The sequence below is a fragment of the Podarcis erhardii genome (genome assembly GCF_964252035.2).
Source record: "Podarcis erhardii genome assembly, chromosome: 2".
Classification (NCBI taxonomy): domain Eukaryota; kingdom Metazoa; phylum Chordata; class Lepidosauria; order Squamata; family Lacertidae; genus Podarcis; species Podarcis erhardii.
Window position 1 is genome coordinate 4375654 of NC_138498.1, and position 14695 is coordinate 4390348.

Sequence of the window (14695 nt, forward strand, 5' to 3'; positions counted from 1 at the left end):
TGTGACTCTCCTGCTGGATCAGGCCAAAGGCCCATCTGGTCCACCATTCCTGTTCTCACAGTGGCCAACCAGATGCCTAAGGAAGGACCACAAGCAGCACATGAGCCCAATAGCCCTCCATTCCAACAGCAGAGGCAGAACATAGCCGTTATGGCTCATAGCCATTGATTGCCTTATCCTCCCTCCCTTGTCTAATCCTCTTTTAAAGCTCTCCAAGTTTGTGGCTGCCACTGCTTATTGGGGGAGCGTATTCCACAGTTTAGCTATGTGAAGAAGTATTTTCTTTTGCCTGTCCTGAACCTTCCAGCATTCAGCTTCACTGGATATCCGTGAGTTCTAGAGTTAAGAGAGAGGGAGAAAAACTTCTCTCTTTCAGGCTATCAGGATAATGGACATCAACAGATGCTATGAAGGGCACCAAAATGTGTGTGTGTTGTATGTAAATGTGGGTGTCAGCTAAGCATGCTTTGGAGCCTGTTGATTCCTTAGTGTGCTTTGGCACATGTGATCAACTGTGAGTAAATGAGACTGAGGAAGTGGGCTATTGCAAGCTTTCATGGTCTCTCATGAAACCAAATGTTGAGTGCCTCCTCAGTGTGCAGGTGTGAAAGTAAGCCCCGTACACCATAACTGCACATGAGAATGTGTGCACAAATAAACTTTGTCTGTGTTCCATGTGAGTAGGCAACAGGCTTTCGTGAAATGAGTGCAATTGCACCAAGAGTATCAGCAGATTGCATACTACAAATGAGCTGACCCCACATAACAAGCCTAGTCATCAAATACTATCTGTAACTATCTCAGCAACCCTAAATCCTGGCAATATCTCAGAGCAGGGTAGACTCAATTTATGTCCTATCCTCACTACCCTTGTGTCATTGTTCTCTGGTAATCTTGGAATATTAGAAGGAGAAAACAGTCTTCTCTGTCATGCAAGGAATTGGACTTTCACTAAGGCAGATTCAGATGTACAAATAAGAGCTCCCAGACCACCTTCTGTGGCCTCTCTCCCACCAAGAGATTCAGGAATTCCAGATGAGCATGTAAGTGCATACCTCTGTGGAGAAGGTGCACATGTGGTCAGTTCAGATATTAGAATGCAAGCATGGAAAAAGAAGAATGGGAGCATTACTTGTGAGCCCTTTGTTGTTTTATTCTCATAGCATCCAAAGGGCTCGATTCAGCATGGACTCTTAGCCTTTCTGAGCCACCTCAAAGTGCACAAGGATCATAGAAACAGGCAATGCTCTTTTTCCATAACATGCAGCTTTCCCACTTGGCTGTGGCCAAGTTATTAGTCACCTTGCATGCTCCCTCCCCCAGAAAGAAAGCCATAGCACTGACTGTGTATAGAGAAATGCATGTATATACATGTTGTAAAGAAATTCAGTTGTCTAGAACATCTAGCCTCCCTCATAAGCGAGAACAGAAGGTGCCTAAAAGGGAACAATCTAAAAAGATTCAGTTTCACAACAGCAGGAAAATGGAAGAAAAGGATAATGGGAGAGGTATATCATTTCAATATAACTGGAGCTGATTAGCCCTCCCGAGAAAATCAGGTCACTTCATTGGACGCTGACCCCAAGTCCTGCAGCTTTATGCTAAAGTAGATAAGCAGGCTACTGAGGGGTAGAGAGATAACATATACAGGCAAAACATAACAAAATCTAAGCAATCCAAATAACGCTGGGAGTTGCACCACCACCAGCAAAGGGACAGTCATTTGCCTCCAAGTAAACACACACACACAAGCTTTGTGCCACCTGCAGGAGACAGCAGCAAATGCCACTTGTCTAGTCTGGCAGTCAATATGAACAATCAGTATCCACTTCCTTTGCAGACAGGAAGCAGAACAGCTTTGTCTGCATCCCAGCACCTCTGTGGCTTACATCATCAGTGGATTAACGGCTAAACACATTCTGGAATCTGCCACCACCACCAGAGTCCAAGAAGAGAGCCAAGGGGCCCCCTGCCCAAAGGTGACAAAATTATGTGCTCTTCGCCTTGTATCCTAGCTCAGAGATACAGGTCCTGGTGGAATATCTTCACTGGGAGCCACACAGGCACTCGCAGAACCCAGCTCCATTGCAGGGAGTCCTTGATAGCTGGGAATCTCTTTCCAAAGAAACAACCTGGCCTTCGGCTCTGGCCATGAAACCCATAAATGCCAGGGCTGGGTCTCAGATCTCCTGCAGGAAGTCGACAGGGAAGAGCCCCACCTTGCGGCCAGTGTAGACTTTCACGTACCCATTCAGCTCCTCACCTTTCTGCACCACAATCTATTGCAGGATGAAGGAGGAAAGGGAAACAGGTAAGAATCAGAGGCAGATTGATATGTCACATGCTATTATACCGTTGCCACCTCTCCCAGAGAGAGAGTGAAAACAGCCATTGCTCATTTTTGTAGGTCTGAGTACCTTTAAAAGCAGCCACAGAGCAGCATGTAAGGCTTTGGTCTAAGCTAATACAATACACAAAGAAACAAACAGGTGTTGTCGTGGGGCTTAGAACCACCCAGATAAAAGCTTAAGACCCTGGATCTGGAGCATCCAGCTGGTGTCAAATTCTGTGCCTGGACTGTTGAGGCCACATAACTCCAGCGCTGAAAAGCTTGCACTGGCCATTCATACACTACCAGACCAGGTTCAAGATTTGTGTGTTCCTGTACAACTTGGGTCCAGGATACCTTAAGAAATGCCTGACTCCCTCAGATCTCCAGAAAAGTCACTGTTAGTGGTCCCCCATGGCTCGGATGCACAGCTTGTAAATACCAGGGTCCATGTGTTCAGTCTTGTGGACCCCATTTTGTGGATGAGGTTAAATAGGCAATAAAGCTTAACAAATACAATACAGGTAACATTAAGTTGAAAACTACCTGTTGAACTTCCAGTGCCTCATGTGGACCTTTTGATTTCAGCAGGCATCTTAAACAACTTCTGATTGTACAGTTGGTTTTAAATTTCATGTTACCTCTATTGCATTTGTTAAGCTTTATTGTACAGTGTTTAGAGACTATTGTAATTAAGTGTTATATAAATTGACAAAACAATAAAAATCAAAGTCATGTTCAGTTTGGCCCTAGGAGACACTTGGGCTGGATCTACATTGATCTATAAAATGTTATTAACAATAATGTTATATGACTCACAATGCAGTTTTCCATCGTTGAAGGCTCGCTGCTCTACAGCGTCCTCTGGTGTCACATTTTTATAACACATTTCTAACATCATAACTGATTAGTGTAGTGTTAAGTGCCTATATAGTGTCTTCTTAGTGCCTAAGAAATTGGATCTCATGGAAGAGAATGTTCAACACTGGGAAAGCTGTCACAAGAGACACTTAAGGACTCATTTGAGTCTATTTGTCATGTCTGAATGATTCTAACATAGACCACGGGGGCGAGGGTGTGGAGAGACAGAAACGGGCAGAGAAGAGATTCATTTTTTTCCGTTCAGTGTACAGAGCTGGAAAATGCAAAACTGTTTTGAGCATCTGGTGTGAAATGGCCTAGGAATTCTGGAAACAAAAGGGTGTAAGGGCTGGTAGGGTTACTTCCTGTTTCTGGATCTGGTTTATGGGGCTAATAATGAGAAAGAAGAGAAACAAGGATGGATGAGCCTCTTTCAGATGGAGAGCATGGAGAGAAGGGTAAGTGGCTGCCAGGGTGAAGGTAAGTCTGATACCAGTGATCAAAAGACCCCCCAAAAAACTATTCTGTAGCCATGCATGGGTTTTAAGACAGCATGGGAAATATTTGTTTTTGGGTGGATGGGTCATGAAACTTCAGAATGGCCTCTACAGGTCAGATGATTGAGCCACTATTTTCCTGCCTGCTCCACAACATTTAATCCAAAATTATGCCACAGTCAGTTAGGAACACTCAAGAATTTCATTTGGTCTGCATTTTTTAAAGGCAACCATCCATGATTTGCAATTCCTAGATGGATATGCAGATTGGAGCCCAATTATCCTTTGGTTTTCAACACTTCTCTGAATTTTGCAGTAAGGTTTTTGACTCAGGAAATGTACAAAATGAATATAAAAATGCATATTTGACATTAAATAATGTAAATTCCCATGTATGTGTTGTTGTTTTTAATGTAGAAATGCATAGAATGAACTTATGAATGACCATATGTGAAACTGACTCAGATTGAGTGATCCATCCCTACTGTAAGAGTGGCAGGCAGCGAGGAGATAGGGTGTTAATTGTGAAAGGATAAGAGTTGTCTCCAAGTTACTTACCTGATCCTTTTTTAGTGTGATCTGCCCAATCTCTTTGTTGCCCACAAAGGACCGCATCACTTTGTGTACCCGTTCTCCTGCACGTACCCGGATAATAAAGTTTGGTGGGAAGTATCCAATTTTATCACCAATCTCTCCAATCTTCTTGCCCTAGAAGAGTGCCGCACATGGGGTTAAGGTGTAAAGAAGTAAAACCACCAGAAAGCCACATTCTTCTGCTTGCCACTAATTAGGACAGTTCAAATGCATTTAAACATTTAAAGCAGCAGTGGTGAAAGGGGCAGGAGGTACAGGGCCCTGCACAAAAGTTCCAGGGTTTGGGAGCCCCTGGCAACATCCATAGTTAAACCAGTTTACATTTCCATGTGAACATGCCCTGACTAGCACTGAAGCGGTAGATAGAAGAAGAAGAAGAAGAAGGAGAAGAAGAAGAAGAAGAAGAAGAAGAAGAAGAAGAAGAAGAGGAGGAGGAGTAGTAGTTTGGATTTGATATCCCGCCTTTCACTCCCCTTCAGGAGTCTCAAAGCGGCTCACATTCTCCTTTCCCTTCCTCCTCCACAACAAACACTCTGTGAGGTGAGTGGGGCTGAGAGACTTCAAAGAAGTGTGACTGGCCCAAGGTCACCCAGCAGCTGCAGGTGGAGGAGCAGAGACGCGAACCCGGTTCCCCAGATTACGAGACTACCGCTCTTAACCACTACACCACACTGGCTCTCACAGTTAGAAGATAGAAGTATAGATAGTATAGAAGTATAGATAGTATAGATAGTATAGATAGAAGATAGATAGTAGTTCTCACAGATAGAAGCCCATAACTCAGATATCAAGGGAGCTTGCAAGTCAACATCAAGGGGGATAGTTCTGAAACCACAACTGAGACAAGCCCCAAATAATGTTTGTGGCCCCACCACTTATTAAAGTTCTTTTATTTTTTTTACAGCGGTTCTAAGAGATCAAATACTTTCCCCTCAAATGACCAGATTTGACCCTAAAGCAGAAACACAAGTTATCTTCTGCTTGTTATGTATCTTCCCTGCCCCCCCCCCCCATGGCACATCGCCTCAAGGCAGTGAGCTCCCTTTTCTTACCCGCCACCATTCTTCATTGGAGTCGTCAACAATGGCAATTTTGTCCCCTGGGCTGAAAGAGAATGAGTCTGAAATTAAAATATCACCACAAATGATGGTAAATCATGCATTCCAATTTGCTGGAGAAATTCTGGAGTCTTGGACAGGTTTATCTGTCCCCCAACCTAGGTACTTGACTAAGACCGGCCCAAACAAACCTCCCCTTTTATTGCTACCACCACTCAGCAAAGCAAGGAAGTCATCAGTGAGCATTGGTAGTTGCCTAGCAACTGCCATATTTATTCTTCTGCACCACACATCACAACAAGACCCAGTAGGTGGCCTTAGTGTGAAGGCATCAGCTGGGATATGTTTTGGGTGGGGCTCTGCTCTCCTCCCTATTTTTGCCCAAATCTGCACATGCGATGCCGTATTTTCATAGCACCCTGTTATGTACTGAGTTGAATACGATCCAAAATGCAGCAGTCTGATTGGTCCTAAAACAATAGGATTCAGAATGCAGCAGTCTGATTGGTCCTAGAACAATGCAGTGGTATGATTGGTCCACAGGAGCCACCCAATCCAGCTCCAGGTGAAAGTGAATCCACAACCTGATTGGCCTACAGGAGAATCCCAGAATAAGCCAATCACGTGCAACCCATTGTGTAAATAATGCATATAAAGCAGATATTGTGGGGGAACTTCCATTCCTCCTCACCACTATGAGCTGAATAAAGAGCATGAAATCCACTCTCAACTCCGAGTATATTTCACACCCCATGAGAAGTTGTTCTAAGATGGCTGTCAAGCTGTCAAGTCAAATCCCAGCATTAGCCTTCCCATGTGGAATACTGTCATTCACTCAGGATTAGAGGTGCTTGAGGCAGAACCAAGTATGTCACCTTGAGCTCTTTGGAGAAAAAGTGGCATATAAGTGTAATAATAATTTTTTAAAAAGGAAATCCTTCAGTGTGAAGTAAAACCTGACAATGGATCTTTTGGTTCAGCTCCTCAGTTCTATCTGTGTTCATTACATTTGCACCCCAACCTAAAGAATCAATGTGTGTTTACTGGGTTGAAGAGCTTTACTTTCCCCCTTTCAACGGTGATCTTTCAGATGTTTTCCCCAGAATGGCAACAGTATATTACTGAGGGGAAACTGAGTTTGCATTTTATTATTCCAGTGTCATCACCACCAAACCACTAGCTATAAAATTACTGCTCATTCAACTGGGAAAAGCAAACTTACCCATCACTGTTGTTCCCTAGCACAAATATTATTTTCAGTGTCAGAAATGGAAACATGAGCTCAGAGACCAAGACGATAAGAATTTTCAAATTTTCAAATTGGGAAATGTTTAATGTATATATTAAAAAGTATTGCTAACACATTGGCAGGATTTTAATCTTAGAGATTCTCTTAGGAGAAATTGGATGATATTTTTTTTTTAGTAATAATGATATGCATTTGCAAAGGAAAATTAAGAAACCAGGGAAGGGGGTGGAGGAAAGTCACAGGATTTGGGGAATCCTTAATTTTAGATTTGAAATTGGTTTTACATACAATTGTGTGTGTGTGTGTTTGAGAATACTGTTTTTGATATGGTTTTAAAATTTTTGTATAGTTTGTTAAATTTCAACATTTATAAGCCACCTTTCTTGACCAATGCCACCCAGGTCAGTGAACAAACTACAAATATTTTGTTTGTTTGTTTTATTAAATTTCTGCTCTGTCCTTCCTCCCAAAAGAATCCAGGGTGGCAGAACACAATAATTTTATTATTTACCTTTCAACCTTTTAAAAAATAAATCCCCAACAATACATTAAAATATAATTCTGCCAGTATAAAAACCATTTCCAGAACCAAAGCAATTAAGCATCAATGCAACAGAAGCATGACCAAAAATCCCATCAGTTAAAATACATTGTAGAAGAGGTGACAGCATCTTAAAAAGCAGAGACATCACCTTGCCAACAAAGGTCCGTATAGTTAAAGCTATGGTTTTCCCAGTAGTGATGTATGGAAGTGAGAGCTGGACCATAAAGAAGGCTGATCGCCGAAGAATTGATGCTTTTGAATTATGGTGCTGGAGGAGACTCTTGAGAGTCCCATGGACTGCAAGAAGATCAAACCTATTCATTCTTAAGGAAATCAGCCCTGAGTGCTCACTGAAGCTGAGACTCCAATACTTTGGCCACCTCATGAGAAGAAAAGACTCCCTGGAAAAGACCCTGATGTTGGGAAAGATGGAGGGCACAAGGAGAAGGGGACGACAGAGGACGAGATGGTTGGATAGTGTTGTCAAAGCTACCAGCATGAGTTTGACCAAACTGCGGGAGGCAGTGGAAGACAGGAGTGCCTCGCGTGCTCTGGTCCAGGGGGTCACGAAGAGGTGGACACGACAAACAACTAAACAACAACAACAACAACAAGAGGTGCACTTTCAAAGTCTTTTAAAATACTGAAACCGAGGAGGGCCAAGAGTACAACCCTTGAGAGGCACTTCCACAAGGGAAGGAGCCACCACAGGGAAAGCCCTGTGCATAGTAGCTGCCAGTCTGACTGAATTTAAAGGAACTTTCAATGAGTGTGGCCTCCAACACCATTCTTGAAGCACTGGGTTCAAACCCCCACTCAGCCATGAAGCTCACTGTGTGACCTTGGGCTAATCCCTACTTCTCAGGCCTAACCTGTGTCACATGGCTGTTGTGAAGATAACATGTGATCTCCTTGGAAGAAAGGAAGGATATAAAGGCAAACAAATATGTCTACAGGCAGGTCCTTCAAGTAACTTGGCTCCTCCAAGCCATTTAGGTTAGGGCTTTTAAAGTCAAACCCAATATTATGAATTGGGTCTGGAACTGCCCAACTGGTACAGAATCAGCATAGCATGTTTTGACCATCTAGCTTCCATGAGCAAGCAAGCAAGCAGCCACATCCTGCGCCAAGTGAAGTGGTTTATAGGTGACAGCCAGGAATAACCTATCAGATCTAGATTCTGTTGGCATCAGGTTGGCTAAGGATATGAGAAATACAACCCAAACATTTCCATGCTGGGACTTGCCTCTGCAAGACAGTGAATTCAAGATCATCTGAGCTTGGTAAACTCTGACCAACACATACAAATTCTAAACCACTTACTGAAAATCCAGGTCATCCTTCTCCAAAGCTTTGAAGCGATAGAGTGCAATGAAGTAGTGAGACTGCTGGAACCCAGGTTGCTGCTTCTTATTCTGTCCAAGGGAAGAAGGGAGCCCATCAAGACTTAAACAGTGGAGTTTAGGAGAGAATCAAACCCAAGGTCTCTTCAAAAGGAATGGCCTATACATCCCCAAATCCACCCTGGCCAGATAAGCTGGACAGTTGTGCATTGCAAAAAGAAAAAAAAATTCCTTCCAGTAGCACCTTAAAGACCAACTAAGTTAGTTCTAGGTATGAGCTTTCGTGCACATGCACACTTCTTCAGATATCTGGTGCTACTGGAAGGATTTTTTTTATTTTGTTTTGACTATGGCAGACCAACACGGCTACCTATCTGTAATTGCAAAAAGAGTGATTTTTGCACCACCTAAAACAATGACTTCAGTGTGCATAAATGCAAATTTAGAAATAGTGACTATAAAGAGCAATACAATACATCTCATCGTAGTGGGGAAGACCAAAAGTGATTTGTGCGACTGCTCAGTCTGCTCACCAGGTGCCGCGAATGGTTGATGGGCAACTTCAGTGCTTCTATTCTTTAGTTTTATGGATCTTTATCTTGAAATGAGACTTGGACAGCCCTCCAACAGAGGACACCTTCCAAGAGAAGACTCTCCACTGGCAGTCATTCAAAATAAAGGAATGTGTCCTGTGAAGTAGGACACAGAGCCACCTCCCCAACTGCCAGATCTTCAGTGGTGCACAATAACTGCCCCAGAGAGTTCAAGCAGCTCCTTGCAAGCAGGAAGAACCAGCCCCAGGCAGCCATGTAAACTGCCCTCCTCACAGTGCTATATACTCTGTCCCTGTCCATTTTGTAAAAGTATTTCCATAGCAGCCGTCAGTTAAAAAAGCCTCCAGGACAATTTGCAACAAAAACCACGGGAAAATCAGGAAAAGGCAATGCAGTAACAGCAGATATCAGAAGGTGGGGAAGATAAACCAGGGGATTCCTGGCTGTGGAGGAGGAGGCTTGTGGGTGGGTGTGGACGTGCATCATCTCAGTGCTGCTGGCATCTCACTTCAGGAAGGGCACACATTACACCCCACCTCCCAAAGGGGGGAAAGGGGCAGGCAGAGTCAGGTACCTTATCATCAGGGGCATTCTTCTCAGCCTTCTGTGCTTCTGGATTTCCTGGACACAAAAAGAAAAAACCCAGCATTCAGATAGGGGCATAAGTAGGGAGAGGGGATAAAAGAAGAGTGAAACTCAAATTTGTCCATTCCCCAGGCGTCACTACACTCTCTCCTGGTTGAGTTTTCAGGGCCTAAAAATGAGGAATCTATATAGTGAATCTCTCCAAATCACCATTGTTGCTTTTACTATGTTTATTACCCTTACGTACAAGATTGCAGCAGTTCCCAGTTTAGTTCTCTGTGCATTTTATTCACCCCTGCCTGCCTTTTCATGTTCTCTCTCTCTCTCTCTCTCTCTCTCTCTCTCTCTCTCTCTCTCTCTCTCCCTCCCTCCTCTCTACTAGAGACCAGTACAAGGAAGACAGCAACTCTCACCAGTATTACAGGTGCCAAGGTCGGTGCCTCCATGAGAAGAGGTGAAGCAATTTGCCACAGGTGGCAGAGCCGCCCCACTCCAGTATGGCCGCAGCCAGGAGCAAGGATGCTGCTGCAGTGGCAGGGCCAGTGGCAGCGCAGGAGTGGTGGCAGGGGCAGGAAGCATCAGGGAGACGGCAGCAGGGCACTTTGCCCACAGTGTCAAAACATCCCACACACTCCCCTTGACAGGTGCAGCCGACTGCCATAACTGCAACAGCCATTCAGTCAAAGGAGAAGAAGCAGAACATTAGGTCCTGCTTCTGCTTCTTCTTTCCTTTCCTGTTCTTCCTTCAGTGCTGCAAGGCAGCAGCACCAGTCTATCCACTCCTGGGCTAGTAAGGAGAGGGAAATGGCGGCCCTCCATTAGGGTTGGGCCAATGGGTCAATTTTGGTTTCTCTCACTTTGTCATTTTTCCAGTCTTCAGTTTGCCATATTTCTACGTTAATTGCAATTTATTTATTCTGAAAAGTAATTCACCAGCATTTTAGTGTGAATTTCTTCTAAAAGACATAATATAATGCATTTTGAATGTTATCTTCTCTAATACAGTGGTACCTCAGGTTACAGACACTTCAGGTTACATATGCTTCAGGTTACAGACTCCGCTAACCCAGAAATAGTACCTCGGGTTAAGAACTTTGCTTCAGGATGAGAACAGAAATCGTGCTCCGGCAGTGCAGCAGCAGCGGGAGGCCCCATTAGCTAAAGTGGTGCTTCAGGTTAAGAACGGACCTACGGAATGAATTAAGTACGTAACCCGAGGTACCACTGTATATGCATTTTTTGCACTTTACCCAAATATATGATTATTTTTTTTAACTCATTACTTGGCTAGAGAACTGCCTTGTAAATTTGAAGGACTGTAGATTTCAAAGTTTGGCTGTACTTTGGTTCTCAAATTATCTTTACATGTGAACTGATTCAATTTTTTTGCCCCATCCTTAAGGGAGGGAGGGAGAGAGAGAGAGAGAGAGAGAGAGAGAGAGAGAGAGAGAGCGCACTGTCCCTGCAGGACACATGTTCCTGTAAATATTGCCTCAAGGAAGACATAGACAGCAGCCACTTTCTCTGGAGCCTCATGCAAACATACACCCACTGGTGGAGGAAGAGGAGTATGGGGGGAGCGCACCGCCCCCGGCAGCGCGATCCCAGTGGGGTGCCATCGTGGCTGTCCCCCTGCCAGCGCTGAGCGCCCCACCTGCTCTCCGCGACTCGACTGCATACACCCACCCACCCATGTGCCCAGTCTTCCAATTCATCAGAACAACAAATAAACAAACTGTCCATTTATAGTTTTGTTTGAAATGTTATGCATTCTACCCCTAAAGATGTCTGTCAGTGTTTTCCTACTCCAAGAGTGCCCTTGGCCGACCTGCAAAGAGAATCCAGCTTATCCCAGTGTTTATGGCAGTGTCAGAAAGCCCAGGAAATAAAACCTGGCACAGGTTCCAAAAGGGTTTGGAAGAATGCCACCCTCCGTAATAATCACTAGGCAATCTTGTCCCAAATACTCAATATGTCATTCCCATGTAACCTAAGACTTGTTAAAGATGAGTTCACCAACATTTGAATTGAACATATATTAGGTAAACAACAGCAAGGACTAACTAAAATGATTAAAATTATGCAGGAAGTTAACCCAACTTCTGCACCAAGACGAGCTGCATATCTCCATCTACATAAATTATGTAAAGCAAACTGGCACACATTTGTTAATTTTGCACCATTCTTTCTACAGGTAAAGTGGCACTCAAGGAAGGTCCTGAAGTCCAACTCTTCAGAAATCCCAATAAGACACTTTCTGGTATGGTGAAGGGAGGATGCAAAAAGTCCCCAGCATATCCATATAGAACTGGGAATGTATACTGTCTGAAATTCTGTAAAGTTCCAGACTTTCTAAAGCTTTAGAAAGGCCCAGGGCCCAGTCGATGCAGACAATGCTAAATCAGATGGCGCAATGGACCAGCTTGATATAAGGCAGCTTCCTATGTTGTTTCTATATCTCATCCCATATATTTTCAAGCTTATTTTTGCACACATAGAGGCTTGGAAACTTGAGTGTGGGATGCTGCTCTTAAAATCAAATCCAAGATTCTCAATATGCCAAACTATTTAATCTATAATATAATATTATAGATTATGGCTGAATCTAGACACATCAAAAAAGCGTTTCAGGAATCCCCTCTCTACACGCAGCACCCCACCAGGGGTATTGCATACCAAATTTCCAAACAAATGTGGCATCATCAATAGCATCCCCACCAGATCTTGTTCAGACACATATACTGTATTTTTCCATATATAAGACTAGGTTTTCCCCCTAAAAAATAATGTATAAAATTAGGGGGTGTCTTACACAGAGATATATCTCTCCCCCCCCCCATTTTCTTAAATCTGAGTTCCCCAAAATAGGGGACGTCTTATACATGGGGGAATCTTAGAGACAGAAAAATATGGTATATTATTATTAATCTTTATTATGATCCAACGACCCATAATATAGATACAGAATAAAATACAGACTCATGTAGACAACCCCCCAGGGAAGGGAGCCTGAAGTGTTATTTGTTTAGTCATGGGTATGTTGATCTTTGATTCGTATGACTACTGAAAGAAACTTTGCCATGGCCACTGTGATATCGTTGGACTTGTCGTCCAGAAGATATCTGATATAGTAGGCTTCAGACTGACCCGGCCAATTTGCCAATAGTGGTTAAATCAATAGGTCCCTTGCTTGATCATATTGTACGTAATGCAATAAAATATGCCTCATGCAGTTGAGTATATACGGTACAGTGGTACCTTGGGTTAAGTACTTAATTCGTTCTGGAGGTCTGTTCTTAACCTCAAACTGTTCTTAACCTGAAGCACCACTTTAGCTAATGGGGCCTCCTGCTGCCGCTGCTCGATTTCTGTTCTCATCCTGAAGCAAAGTTCTTAACCCAAGGTATTATTTCTGGGTTAGCGGAGTCTGTAACCTGAAGTGTATGTAACCTGAAGCGTCTGTAACCTGAGGTACCACTGTATATGGAAGAAGGTGTTTCATTAGACACCTAGGCCCTGGAGTCCTATATGGCTCTGTATGTCCACATTTGTATGTACTGTATGATACAGCATGGCTAGGTTTCATTTATGGTGATAAATTTCCACAACCCCTTTTTATTATTGTTCATCTGGTCTCTTCTAGAATTGGTCTACATGAGTTCTAGATCTAACAAATAAGCCTTTGGACTGCAGAGTCTTTGAAGAGCAGGGTTTTCCAAGGTCTGGCACTTACCTGCCTCAGGTTGGCCACCCTCGTTTTTAGGGGCCTCTGTTTCCTCCTCCATCATAGCAGCCAATGGCTAGAAAGCAGGATGGGAAATGTATCAGAAGGCATCAGCTTTGTTGCAGTTGACTGGAATGAAGCATCCTCACTAACTGATGCTGCATAAGACTCAGGGTTGGGGCACACAACAGGGAACTCTGGGCTATGTGAAACTAGGCAAGGCCTCAGGAGCTTCTGGCAGATATTTCCAAGACAATGTGCATAGGAGCATGAAGAGGATAAGGAAAGAACCTCAATTTGTGGGTGGTTTATATGGGTCTCCAGAGAAGCATCTGGAGAGACAGGGTTGCCAACTCACAGCCAATCTCAAGCTGCTATATCCTTAAGTCTTCCAAGGCTGGGAAAAATGGTTAAGTATCATCTTCCCTGCTAAAGAGCTGAAGAAGTCAGATTTACCTACCCAGTCTATTGTCCAAGAACAGAGCTATACTTTACATTAATTAATGCAGTAGGAATGATGTAATTTGTATTTGCACATGCATAATTAAATGTTGACATGCCTGCTGCATTTTGTACTATGTTTTTAATGTAAACGAAATCATGTATTAATATTATATTTAAGATTTTTATTGTGCATTATGTGTTAGATGCTAGCATTATAATATATTTTGTATATTTCATAAATTTACTTGTAAAACATATTACTATTACTATTGGCTGCTACTGGCAGCAGCAGTTTACGGGCACAACTCCTCTTCCCCATATTGTAGCTCTCTTACCCATGGTCTCACTTTACAACATTGCACATTTATCTGCCCCACAGAAGCAGCAGCAGCAGATGTGGGCAAGAAAATGTCTACACCATGGGATCTGATAAACTCTTCCTCAAGGTTATGGTTGGAAATGGGGAGCTAAGCTGCACAGCTGATATTTTTAGCAGACTCATGGCAGAATGCTTGAGAAAGAGGGCTGCAGCCTTCCAGCTGGTGGATAAGTTAAATGTATGGCAACAAGGAAGGGGAGTGGGGTGAGGAAGAGGTCTGAAATACTGCACGCCACATTAACCCTTTAATTATTTTACTGTAAAAGCATTAACCCTTTAATTAAGAGCTAATTTAGTCCTGATTCCATCACTCCTATCTGGAGGGCACTTGCCATGGCTGCTATGGTTACGAGACGATGATATGATACCCTTCTGTGTCATGATTGTTTCCCCACACCATCTCCCTTACGTTCTTTTTGTCATCCTGCCCTTTCTTGCGCTCTTTGTTTGCCATGACAACACCTGTCCGCAGCGTCTCAAACACAGGGTCACTTCGGTTTGCTGTGGAGTGAAAAGCAACAGCAACAAAATTAG

General features: G+C 43.4%; 1 protein-coding gene across 4 annotated transcripts in view; it reads right to left on the bottom strand.

Moving 5' to 3' along the window:
- Nucleotides 1-1110: 1110 nt before the first annotated feature.
- Nucleotides 1111-14695, bottom strand: part of STAC3 (SH3 and cysteine rich domain 3) — a 30069-nt gene continuing 16484 nt past the window's right edge. For all 4 annotated transcript variants that reach the window (XM_081851791.1, XM_081851789.1, XM_081851792.1 and 1 more), the window contains exons 6-12: nt 14571-14662; nt 13348-13414; nt 9604-9650; nt 8456-8547; nt 5334-5385; nt 4246-4395; nt 1111-2279 (exon numbers count right to left, since the gene is read on the bottom strand). In XM_081851791.1, coding sequence (XP_081707917.1) covers nt 2181-2279; nt 4246-4395; nt 5334-5385; nt 8456-8547; nt 9604-9650; nt 13348-13414; nt 14571-14662 — 599 coding nt within the window. In that variant the 3' untranslated portion in view covers nt 1111-2180. The remainder of the gene's footprint in view (nt 2280-4245; nt 4396-5333; nt 5386-8455; nt 8548-9603; nt 9651-13347; nt 13415-14570; nt 14663-14695) is intronic.